Here is a 13521-nt window from a genome sequence, read left to right on the forward strand (position 1 = left end):
TGGAGAGGGAAAAGGTCTGGCCAAAAACTCTGCAAGCCCGGAACGCAGGAGAAAAGGTTTCCTACAGAGGAGCGTTCGGATATATCAACGGACGCCGCATCTCTGCAGACAGTTAAAACCGTACACGCTGAACTTAACTCTTCCATCTGGTACAGAGGGACTTTTAAATAATAGTTTGTGTTGAAATGGGGTAGGAGGAACCTACACCACTGTTTTTTGCACGACTACTTTTTCCCTTTGAGAAGAAAGTATTTTTCTTTGTTATTCTACTAATTTAATATTGTTCCGGTTTTGTATTTACTTATACTGTTCTTTATAAGATGTTAAGCACAAGTTTATCTTTTGTCTCCTGAAATGTGAGAGGACTCAGGGAGAATGTTAAAAGAAAAGCTTTATTTCTGTTCTGTAAGGGGCTTATAGCTCACTGGACTTTATTAAACTCATTCAGGCGCCACTGACGCCACCCTCTGGTCAAATCAGTGGAGTGAAAAAATAATATTCAGCCATGGTACAAACCACTCTGCTGGAGTAGCTCTTTGCCTTAACAGATGCCCGGGGAAGTTAGTGACCTTTCAGGCAGATGTATCCGGACACTGGTTAGCTGTTGTGCTAAATATTGATGAGTCATTTGTGATAGTGGTGAATATGGATACTCATCAGCTACTCAAAATAAGCTACTGTTGGAAAAATGATCAGATGTTTTGTCTGAATATAAATGCTTATATTATAGAGATTTGGTATTATTAGGGGGTGACTTTAATCTGGCTCTGAATGAGTGGCGAGATAGATTCCCTCCAAGATACACGGTCAATCAATGGAACCCAATATTGAGCAGTTTTATTGATTCTAATAATTTAAATAATATTTGGAGAGAGGAAAAACCCTGGTAGAGCTCAGTTTTCTTGGATCAAACCAAATGGGAAAGATAGGTCTCGGTTAGATTTATGGTTAGGTTCAGCTGTCTTGTACAGATATATTTCACATGTATCGATTTCCACTGCGCCGCTAACTGATCATAGTGTTGTAACTCTAAGTCTTAATCCGGAAAAGAAAACAAAATTTCAGAAAGATTATTGGAAATTTAATGCTGAACTTTTAAATGATGATGGATATGTTAAAATTATTAAAGATCTTCTCCATAATATTTATGATGATGAAACAATTGGTAATTATATGAGTAGATGGGAATTCTTTAAATTCAAGGTAAGAGAATTCTCAATTACTTTTAGTAAGTTGAAAAGTAAACAACAAAGAGAAATGGGAAGTAACTTTATCCAAAATATAAACAACTGTTGCACTAAGTACAGATAAAAGCAACCTTTTATTTTTACATGCCCAACTGGATGATCTGTATAAGAAAAAAGCCCATGGAGCATACGTCAGAGCTCGTGCAAAATGGATCAAAGAAGGCAAAAAAAGCACATATTATTTTTACAATCTGGAAAAACAAAGCTAGGAAAAAATCAATAAACACTCTTTTGATAGATGGAGATGAATGTACAAATCATAAAATTATATCAGAGAAAATAATTCTATTTTATGCTAACTTGTATTCTTCTGATTATTCCATTGTGAACTCTTTGATCAGATTAAATTCCATATCCAAAAAATTGATTCAGGATTTAAGGATCTATGTGAGTCTGACATAAAAACTGAAGAAATAAACTCAGCAGTTAAACTGAAAATAGGAAAATCTCCTGGTCAAGACGGACTGACTGCGAGTTTTTAAAAATTCTTTTGGGAAGAACTAAAAGATTTTTTGTCTTTAATGCCATCCAAGATATAATTCCAAATAAAACATTAACATCCACGATGAAACAAGGACTTATAACTCCGATTCTCAAACCGGGAGAAGATAAGAGAACCAATGACATTATAGAATATGGATTACAAAATTCTTACCCATGTCATTGCAAACAGGCTAAAAGTCGGCCTAAATCAGATAATTAGTGAAACTAAGTCTGGATTTTTGAAGGCTCGTCAATCCGTAATAATATCAGACTGATTTTAGATTTGCTAGATTACAGTGACGTAATTGAGGATGATGATGTGATTAATTTCTTAGACTTTTATAAGTTTTTTGATATGATTGAACATGCATTTATTTTAAAGGCCTAAGAATACTTTGGAGAAAAGTTGACTCCTTTAATTTAAACGTTATACATCGATATTAATAGTTTGATTTCTCTGCCTTTCAGGACAACAAAAAGTTTTAATGTAAAACAAGGAATTCATTAAGGATGTCCTGTTTCTTCTTTGCTTTTCATCATTGTAACTGAGCTGTTAGCCATTTTTGTGAAACATAATCAAAATATTACACTTTGGATATGATGGGAAACTCATTGATTATAAGTCAATTAGCAGACGATACAACTTTATTTTTAAAGAACATTTCACAAGTTCCTGTACCGCTGTTTTCAAAAGCTTCTGGATTAAATCTGAACATTACAAAATGTGAGTTGTTGACAATTCATAACCATCCACTTGGAAATATCTTTAGAGTCCCTGTTAAAAATTAAGTTAAATACTTAGGAATCACAATTACAAAAGATGTAAAGGAAAAAGGGACAATAAACTTCAATAACATACAAAAATCCCAAAATTTCCCCAACAGTTGGCTCCAAAGAGACCTGTCCAACTTTGGATGCGTTCTACTGACCAGAATGGAAAGTCTTTCATGCTTAATTTACCCTTTACAATGCTATATATATATATATATATATATATATATATATATATATATATATATATATATATATATATATATATATATATATATATATATATGTACACGGCAAAAAAATCCAACTTGTATTAGTTGGACTGAAACAGTCATTTAAGTAGGTATAACTTGAAAATATGTATTAATGGCATTCAAAGCAATAATGTTAGTAATCACAACAAAACAAGCAAGTTGTTTGCTCCAAAACAATTAGGTGAGTTGTTAAAAATGATAACTTTAAGTTGGAGTTCAATACAAGGGACAACAGTTCTGCTAACTTTAATTTCTTTGTTGTAAAACTAACGAGAAAACCAACTTTTTGAGTTTGCAATTTTCACTTGAAGTCTCACCTGGCTGTGCTGCCTCAAGCTGGACTCCACGCAGGTAAGTTTTTATTTGAATTAAGTTTAAATGGTATGGGAAGTGTTGATTAGTGTTGTGTAGTATGTTGTAAATTTATGGAGGAGGCAACCTACACATTTTCAACATTTAAACACAAACAGCTTTTCACTCAGCAGCGGTTAGCATAACTGCTGCATGAGTTAGCAGCTAGCTTATCTGGGCTGATTCCGTTCAAACAGGAGAATACGTGTTATCTTCTACTGGTTAGTACCGTTCAAACAGGACAAGATGTGTTATCTTCTACTGGTTAGTACCGTTCAAACAGGACAAGACATGTTATCTTCTACTGGTTAGTACCGTTCAAACAGGACAAGACGTGTTATCTTCTACTGGTTAGTACCGTTCAAACAGGACAAGACATGTTATCTTCTACTGGTTAGTACCGTTCAAACAGGACAAGACATGTTATCTTCTACTGGTTAGTACCGTTCAAACAGGACAAGACATGTTAGCTTCTACTGGTTAGTACCGTTCAAACAGGACAAGACGTGTTATCTTCTACTGGTTAGTACCGTTCAAACAGGACAAGACGTGTTATCTTCTACTGGTTAGTACCGTTCAAACAGGACAAGACATGTTATCTTCTACTGGTTAGTACCGTTCAAACAGGACAAGACGTGTTATCTTCTACTGGTTAGTACCGTTCAAACAGGACAAGACATGTTAGCTTCTACTGGTTAGTACCGTTCAAACAGGACAAGACGTGTTATCTTCTACTGGTTAGTACCGTTCAAACAGGACAAGACATGTTATCTTCTACTGGTTAGTACCGTTCAAACAGGACAAGACATGTTATCTTCTACAGTTAGTACTGTTCAAACAGGACAAGACATGTTATCTTCTACTGGTTAGTACCGTTCAAACAGGACAAGACATGTTATCTTCTACTGGTTAGTACTGTTCAAACAGGACAAGACATGTTATCTTCTACAGTTAGTACTGTTCAAACAGGACAAGACATGTTATCTTCTACAGTTAGTACTGTTCAAACAGGACAAGACATGTTATCTTCTACTGGTTAGTACCGTTCAAACAGGACAAGACATGTTATCTTCTACTGGTTAGTACTGTTCAAACAGGACAAGACATGTTATCTTCTACTGGTTAGTACCGTTCAAACAGGACAAGACATGTTAGCTTCTACTGGTTAGTACCGTTCAAACAGGACAAGAACGTGTTATCTTCTACTGGTTAGTACCGTTCAAACAGGACAAGACATGTTATCTTCTACTGGTTAGTACTGTTCAAACAGGACAAGACATGTTATCTTCTACAGTTAGTACTGTTCAAACAGGACAAGACATGTTATCTTCTACTGGTTAGTACCGTTCAAACAGGACAAGACATGTTATCTTCTACTGGTTAGTACCGTTCAAACAGGACAAGACATGTTATCTTCTACTGGTTAGTACCGTTCAAACAGGACAAGACATGTTATCTTCTACTGGTTAGTACCGTTCAAACAGGACAAGACATGTTATCTTCTACAGTTAGTACTGTTCAAACAGGACAAGACATGTTATCTTCTACAGTTAGTACTGTTCAAACAGGACAAGACATGTTATCTTCTACTGGTTAGTACCGTTCAAACAGGACAAGACATGTTATCTTCTACTGGTTAGTACTGTTCAAACAGGACAAGACATGTTATCTTCTACTGGTTAGTACTGTTCAAACAGGACAAGACATGTTATCTTCTACAGTTAGTACTGTTCAAACAGGACAAGACATGTTATCTTCTACTGGTTAGTACCGTTCAAACAGGACAAGACATGTTAGCTTCTGCTGGTTAGTACCGTTCAAACAGGACAAGACATGTTATCTTCTACTGGTTAGTACTGTTCAAACAGGACAAGACATGTTATCTTCTACAGTTAGTACTGTTCAAACAGGACAAGACATGTTATCTTCTACTGGTTAGTACTGTTCAAACAGGACAAGACATGTTATCTTCTACTGGTTAGTACCTTTCAAACAGGACAAGACATGTTATCTTCTACTGGTTAGTACCGTTCAAACAGGACAAGACATGTTATCTTCTACTGGTTAGTACCGTTCAAACAGGACAAGACATGTTATCTTCTACTGGTTAGTACCGTTCAAACAGGACAAGACATGTTAGCTTCTACTGGTTAGTACCGTTCAAACAGGACAAGACATGTTATCTTCTACTGGTTAGTACCGTTCAAACAGGACAAGACATGTTAGCGTCTACTGGTTAGTACCGTTCAAACAGGACAAGACATGTTATCTTCTACTGGTTAGTACCGTTCAAACAGGACAAGACATGTTATCTTCTACTGGTTAGTACTGTTCAAACAGGACAAGACATGTTATCTTCTACTGGTTAGTACCGTTCAAACAGGACAAGACATGTTATCTTCTACTGGTTAGTATTTAGTTAATTCATGCTACTAGCTGCAGCTAAAGGAGTAGCCATCAGGGTATTGATGCTAACACATTAGCTGATATTTCATGTACTAAGTATCAGGACAACATGGAGCAGTTTATGTAACAACTCTTTGTAGTAGCATTTACATCATGCCGAGTTCAATAAAACACTTCATGCTACTACCATTTACATATTAAAATGATAAGCTGTAAGTCATGTCAGAGTTGATAAAATTATTATAGTGTAATGGTAGGAAAGGCCAATCTACCTATTTAAAATATTGTGTTGGTCATAATATAGGCCTGCCCTGAATTTACTACATTTTTTTTTAATTAAAAAAAGGTGTAAATATTTGTACTATGACCCACTGTGGGCTCTGTGGCCTGAATATATTGTCCTTCTGTTTAAAAACATTGAAATGCATTTCATTGAATGACCTGTTTTATACTGACTGCTGACTTTCTTAACCTAAACTGATGTAGGCGTTGGGTTTAGGTAAAGATACAGGTTGAAAACTTAGATAATATATGATATTTGTAATTAATATTTACTGCAGCAAAATTTATTAAAATTTGGACTTTGAATGTGTACTCCTTTCAGCTTAAGGGTCTAGTCTAGTCTTTGCATTGCCATTAAATTTATAAAATGTTATGTGTAATGTATAACATTTCTGCTGACAGCCTTACTAATTCCCAGCAAATTGTCATCTTTGTTTTTCAGATTGAAATGAAATCAGTTCAAGTTCTACAAGTTTACCAACGCCATGGAATCTGTTCAGCTGAAACATTATCGCCCACATCACAGAGGTTCAACACAGCTTTGCAAACACAGGGACTGCTGACCTTTCAGAACCATCAGGGCTTTGAAATCACATCTTTCACGACTGCATAGGACTGTCCAACTGTTCTTTTTTTATCAGCACAAGTTGTCTTTCATTTTCCTTATATTGATAAAAGAACAAGCTGTTTTTTGATTTGCCTTTTTATTTGATTCAATGCTGCTAGTTTAAATAAAACTAAGGTTTTGAGGATGTGTGTTGCATCTGTAATAATTTATGCATTAGATAAGAAGTGATTGAAATTAAATGATGAAGTTGAGTAGCAGTGTGCAATTTTAAATTACTCTTAAATTATTCTGCTATACTAACAATCAAATTCAAGTGGATTTTGTGAAAGAATTTGAGTTATTACAGTGTAAAATGATACATTATTACAACTTATTAAAGAGTTAGAGGAAGTAAGGATTTAAAGTTATAACCATGTGCATTTTTAAATTAGTACAACTTGTGGAAAGTTACCAGAACTAAAGATGAAAAGTTATTACAATATAAAATTATAATTTAGTGGAACTTACAGTTGAGTTGTAAAAAATCCTCTTTTAGTGTTGAGCAAACTCAAAAGCAAAACTTAAAATATTTAGTTTACATGTTCAACTTATAATTTTATCGAAGTTTGTTGCCTTGAAATTTTAAGTTCACCAAACTTTTTCTTTTTTACAGTGTAGTATATAAAGTATGTATGTATATATATATATATATATATATATATATATATATATATATATATATATATATATATATATATATATATATATATATATAATATATATGTGTGTGTGTGTGTGTGAAAATTTGATTAAAAAAAATATCAATCAAATTCATTTTGATTGATTTTTTTTGGACATTTTGACATTTGGAAAAACAAACCTCTTTTTTTCAGGAAGAATGACGCTGTGAAATCATTAGAGGAAGGAGGCTTAAATATGATTGATTTTATGTCAATGAATGGTACCATCAAATTAAAATGGCTCCAGCTATTCACTAAGAAACTGAATGAGTCTTGGTTTTACATCCCCAAAACAATTTTTGAAAGGTTTGGAGGAATTAAATTCCTACTAAAATGTGATTTTGAAATTTCTAAATTACCAATCAAATTATCTAACTTTGATAAACAGGTTCCCCCAAACTGGAAAATCATTTACAAGGACAATTTTTCGCCCCACACAACTTCACTTTGGAACAATAAGTGTATCTTAATAAACAGAAAATCAATTTTCTATAAAGACTGCATGGATAAAAGTATTTGGACAACTTAACATTTACTGGATACCGATGGAAGTCCGTTATCATACAACAGTTTACTGAGAGGTATGAGGTGGTATGCTGAAAGTAAATTGTAAAAAGTCTTGAAAGCGATCCCCTCAACGATGATCTAAAGAAGTCCTAAGTCACTCTTCCTATTTTATCAAGATGCCATCATTAACAATTGAAGGATGCCAATTTAAGGATAACAAATGTAAAAACAGATTTCTAAGAACAAACCTGACTAAATATTACTTTCCATCACAATTAAAAAAGAAACCATTTTTCAAAGATTATGGTCCTAAATTTATGACTCAATATTTATCCTTTCCAATTCCACCTAAAGCAAAAGAAAATCATTTCAAAATCTTGAATGCCATTTATCCTTCAAATGAATTCCTACATCGTAAATTTAATATTGGGATGAACGTGGACTTTCTGTAGCGCTGACATTGAAACTGTAGAACATTTTTTATTCGTGTGGAAAATTGGCTGATTTCTGGATTAGTTTTCAATCTTAGATTACCTGCAAAAATATTGATTGTCCCCACTATCCTTTCAAAAAATGAGATTCGGTCTGCAAATGGAAAATAAAAGATTTAAATTTGAAAATTATAATTTGAATATATTGGCTGAACTTTTTATTTACAAATGTAGAGTTTTGAAAATATACCCAATTCTAGAAAATTTAAAAAAGAACTAATTTTTAGTTTTTTTAGGGGAAGAAAAGAGAGAAATAAAGAGAAAGAAGCTCAGTGTATCAGGAAATGTCCCTCAGCAGTCTAAACCTATAGCAGCATAACTAAGGGATGCTAACCATCCCTAGCTTCAGCCTAGTCTTAAAGGTGGGGAGGGTGTCTGCTTCCCTAACACTAACTGGGAGCTTATTCCATAAGAGAGGGGCCTGATAACCAAAGGCTCTGCCTCCTGCTCGGCTCTTTGAGACTCTAGGAACCACAAGTAAGCCTGCAGCTTACTGACTGGCTGTCACCTTTCCATCCGTCTAAAACAGATAATCATGACATGGTGAACGAATCAATCCTGGCCTTATAAAATCGTTTACTTCCAGGAGATGTTGCTGCTTATACTTGTGGTTCTCACCTCATCAGTCATCACAACCTTTATTTAAACTGAACATTGTCAACTGATGATCAGATCTGAATGAGTAAACCTGTCCCACACATGTCCATCATCAGGAAGTCGTCAGAAAAGACTGGATGTTCAAGCTGGTGGGAAAGGAGACCTTCACCGTGGGGGAGGCCAACGTTAAAGCTACCATCAACATCGAGGCCATCACTGGCTTTTCCTACGAGTACTCTCTGGACATAGATGGGAAAAGTCTGCAAACATTCATCGACAACAGGGCCAAGACCACCAAGACCTGGGTGCTCCAGGTGGACGGGGTGGACTGCAGGGTTGTCCTCGGTGAGTGTTGTCTTTCAGGTTCATGTAGGTCAGTCGTCCAGCCTGCATGAGGTGAAGACGCAGCGGTATAATCTGCTCAGGGTGAGATCAGGGCTGGTATTTTAGGAAACAACAAGCTGCAACCTGGTTGGCTCGATAGCAGAGACTAAATCTGTGTCATCACGCGGCTCATTTTCTACCATCACCTCAACATTAATGACATCCGAGCCGCTGCTGCGGCTTCCTGAGCCGTCACCTTATCGTGGTGGAGGGGTTTGTGCATCCCGAAGATCCTAGCAGCTATGTTGTCGGGGGCTTTATGCCCCTGGTAGGGTCACCCATGGCAAACAGGTGTCTAGGGGAGGGACCAGACCAAGCACGGCTCATAGACCTCTATGATGACGACCAACCTGGGCATAAATGTTCCCTTGCCCAGACGCGGGTTACCGGGACCCCCCTCTGGAGCCAGGCCTGGAGGCGGGGTACGAGAGCGAGCGTCTGGTGGCCGGGCCTTCGCCCATGGGGCCCGGTCGGGCTCAGCCCGAAAGGGTTACATGGGCCCCACCTCCCGTGGGCTCACCATCTGCAGGAGGAGCCGTAGGGGTCGGGTGCAATGTGAGCTGGGCAGCAGCAAGAGGCGGGGACCCTGGTGGTCCGATCCCCGGCTGCAGAAGCTGGCTCTAGGGACGTGGAACGTCACCTCTCTGGTGGGGAAGGAGCCTGAGCTTGTGCGCGAGGTTGAGCGGTTCCGGCTAGATATAGTTGGACTCACCTCGACGCATGACTTGGGCTCTGGAACCAGAACCCTCGAGAGGGGCTGGACCTTCTTCCACTCTGGAGTTGCTCATGGTGAGAGGCGCCGAGCAGGTGTGGGCATTCTCATCAGCCCCCAGCTTGGTGCCTGCACGTTGGGGTTTACCCCGGTGGATGAAAGGGTAGTTTCCCTCTGCCTCCGGGTGGGGGGACGGGTCTTGACTGTTGTCTGTGCTTATGCACCGAACAGCAGTTCAGAGTACCCACCCTTTCTGGAGTCCTTGGAGGGAGTGCTGGAGGGTGCTCCTTCTGGGGACTCCATTGTTCTGCTGGGGGACTTCAATGCTCACGTGGGCAATGACAGTGAGACCTGGAGGGGAGTGATTGGGAGGCATGGTCCCCCCCCCTCTGAACCCAAATGGTGTTTTGTTATTGGACTTCTGTGCTCGTCATGGATTGTCCATAACGAACACCATGTTCCAACATAAGAGTGTCCATATGTACACCTGGCATCAGGATTCCCTGGGCCGCAGTTCCATGATCGATTTTGTAGTCGTATCGTCGGACCTGCGGCCACATGCCTTGGACACTCGGGTGAAGAGGGGGGCGGAGCTGTCAACTGATCACCCCCTGGTGGTGAGTTGGCTCAGATGGTGGGGGAGGAAGCCGGTCAGATCTGGCAGGCCCAAACGTGTTGTGAGGGTCTGCTGGGAACGTCTGGCTGAGTCCCCCGTCAGAGCGAGCTTCAACTCCCACCTTCAACAGAGCTTCAACCTTGTCCCGAGTGAGGCGGGGGACATTGAGTCCGAATGGGCTGTGTTCCGTGCCTCTATTGCTGAGGCGGCCAGCTGGAGCTGTGGCTGTAAGGTCGTTGGTGCCTGTCGTGGCGGCAATCCCAGGACTCGTTGGTGGACACCAGCAGTGAGGGATGCTGTCAAGCTGAAGAAGGAGTCCTATCGGGCCTTCTTGGCCTGTGGGACTCTGGAGGCAGCTGATGGGTACCGACAGGCTAAGCGGCATGCGGCCTCGGCTGTCGCCAAGGCAAAAACTCGGGCATGGGAGGAGTTCGGCGAGGCCATGGAGAAAGACTTCTGGACGGCTTCGAGGAGATTCTGGTCCACCATTCGGCGGCTCAGGAGGGGGAAGCAGTGCTCCATCAACACTGTGTACAGTGGAGGTGGGGAGCTGCTGATCTCAACTCGGGACGTAGTGGGTCGGTGGAAGGAATACTTCGAAGACATCCTCAATCCTACCAACACGTCTTCCGACGAGGAAGCAGAGCTGGTGGACTCAGGGGTGGACTCTCCTATCTCTGGGGCTGAAGTCACTGAGGTGGTTAAAAAGCTCCTTGGCGGCAAGGCCCCGGGGGTGGATGAGATCCGCCCGGAGTTCCTTAAGGCTCTGGATGCTGTGGGGCTGTCCTGGCTGACACGCCTCTGCAGCATCGCATGGACATCGGGGGCAGTGCCGCTGGATTGGCAGACTGGGGTGGTGGTCCCCCTTTTTAAGAAGGGGGACCGGAGGGTGTGTTCCAATTACAGGGGAATCACACTCCTCAGCCTCCCTGGTAAGGTCTATTCAGGGGTCCTGGAGAGGAGGGTCCGCCAGATAGTCGAATCTCGGATTGTGGAGGAGCAGTGTGGTTTTCGTCCTGGTCGCGGAACAGTGGACCAGCTCTATACCCTCTTTGGGGTCCTGGAGGGGGCATGGGAGTTTGCCCAACCAGTCTACATGTGCTTTGTGGACCTGGAGAAGGCGTTCGACCGTGTCCCCCGGGGGCTCCTGTGGGGGGTACTCCGGGAGTATGGGGTACCGGACCCCCTTGTACGAGCTGTCCGGTCCCTGTACGACAGGTGTCAGAGCTTGGTCCGCATTGCCCGTAGTAAGTCGGATTCGTTTCCGGTGAGGGTTGGACTCCGCCAAGGCTGCCCTTTATCACCGATTCTGTTCATAACTTATATGGACAGAATTTCTAGGTGCAGCCGAGGTGTTGAGGGGATCCGGCTTGGTGGCCTCAGGATTGGGTCCCTGCTTTTTGCGGATGACGTGGTCCTGTTGGCTTCATCTGGTCGTGATCTCCAGCTCTCGCTTGAGCGATTCGCGGCCGAGTGTGAAGCGGCTGGGATGAGAATCAGCACCTCCAAATCTGAGACCATGGTCCTCAGCCGGAATAGGGTGGATTGCCCTCTCCGGGTCGGGAGTCAGGTCCTGCCTCAAGTGGAGGAGTTTAAATATCTCGGGGTCTTGTTCACGAGTGAGGGAAGGATGGAGCGTGAGATCGACAGACGGATCGGTGCGGCATCTGCAGTAATGCGGACTCTGCGCCGGTCTGTCGTGGTGAAGAATTACCAGTTGATCTACGTTCCTACCCTCACCTATGGTCATGAGCTGTGGGTCGTGACCGAAAGAAGGAGATCTCGTATACAGGCGGCTGAAATGAGTTTCCTCCGCAGGGTGGCCGGGCTCTCCCTTAGAGATAGGGTGAGGAGCTCGGTCATCCGGGAGCGGCTCAGACTAGAGCCGCTGCTCCTCCGCATCGAGAGGAACCAGTTGAGGTGGCTCGGGCATCTGGTCAGGATGCCTCCTGGACCTCCCTGGTGAGGTGTTCCAGGCACGTCCCTCTGGGAGGAGACCCCGGGGAAGACCCCGGACACGCTGGAGGGATTATATCTCTCGGCTGGCCTGGGAACGCCTCGGGATCCCCCCCGCAGAGTTGGCAAATGTGGCTGGGGAGAGGGAAGTCTGGGCTTCCCTGCTTAGGCTGCTGCCCCCGCGACCCGACCCCGGATAAGCGGCAGAAGATGGATGGATGGATTGAGCCGCTGCTGCATTAAACACACCTCTCACGTATTCTTTCCAACAGAAAAGGACACCATGGACGTTTGGTGCAATGGACAGAAGATGGACACAACGGTGAGGGAAGCTGATCACACAGGACAATCCGCCTTCCACCATGGTTCCAGCATGTAGATGACATGTTCTCGTCATGACATACAGTTTAGCTGTTACAAAGATTTCGATGATGATATTAATGAAGGGTTTATAATAGGACTGCTCTCCAGTTGTTTATTATCCAGCATCTGCTGCCACCAAACCGAGACGTTAAATTACCTAAAACCACGTCCACGCCCACTTTCTGCGGCGTTCAGGAACGTCCGTTCATCTCACGTCCACGCCCACTTTCTGCTGCGTTCAGGAATATCCGTTCATCTTACGTCCACGCCCACTTTCTGCTGCGTTCAGGAATATCCGTTCATCTTACGTCCACGCCCACTTTCTGCTGCATTCAGGAACATCCGTTCATCTCACGTCCACGCCCACTTTCTGCTGCGTTCAGGAACGTCCGTTCATTTCACGTCCACGCCCATGCCCACTTTCTGCTCCATTCAGGAACATCCGTTCATTTCACATCCACATCCACTTTCTGCTGCGTTCAGGAACATCCGTTCATCTCACGTCCACGCCCACTTTCTGCTGCGTTCAGGAACGTCCGTTCATTTCATGTCCACGCCCACTTTCTGCTCCGTTCAGGAACGTCCGTTCATTTCACATCCACGTCCACTTTCTGCTGCGCTCATGAACGTCCGTTCATCTCACGTCCAAACAAATTTTCTGCTGCGTTCAGGAACATCCGTTCATCTAACGTCCACGACCACTTTCTGCTGCGTTCAGGAACATCCGTTCATCTCACGTCCACACCCACTTTCTGCTGCGTTCAGGAACATCCGTTCATCTCACATCCACACCCACTTTCTGCGGCGTTCGGGA

General features: G+C 42.2%; 1 protein-coding gene across 1 annotated transcript in view; it reads left to right on the forward strand.

Moving 5' to 3' along the window:
* The window catches only part of LOC306773726 (fas apoptotic inhibitory molecule 1-like), a gene marked incomplete at both ends in the record, with an annotated part of 44823 nt that overhangs the window by 9604 nt on the left and 21698 nt on the right, over positions 1-13521 (forward strand). The window contains 2 exons of the mRNA XM_079263624.1: positions 8793-9021; positions 12617-12666. Of these exons, the coding sequence (XP_079119750.1) occupies positions 8793-9021; positions 12617-12666 (279 nt within the window). The remainder of the gene's footprint in view (positions 1-8792; positions 9022-12616; positions 12667-13521) is intronic.

Source organism: Telmatherina bonti, assembly GCF_933228915.1.
Source record: "Telmatherina bonti genome assembly, chromosome: 24".
NCBI lineage: Eukaryota > Metazoa > Chordata > Actinopteri > Atheriniformes > Telmatherinidae > Telmatherina > Telmatherina bonti.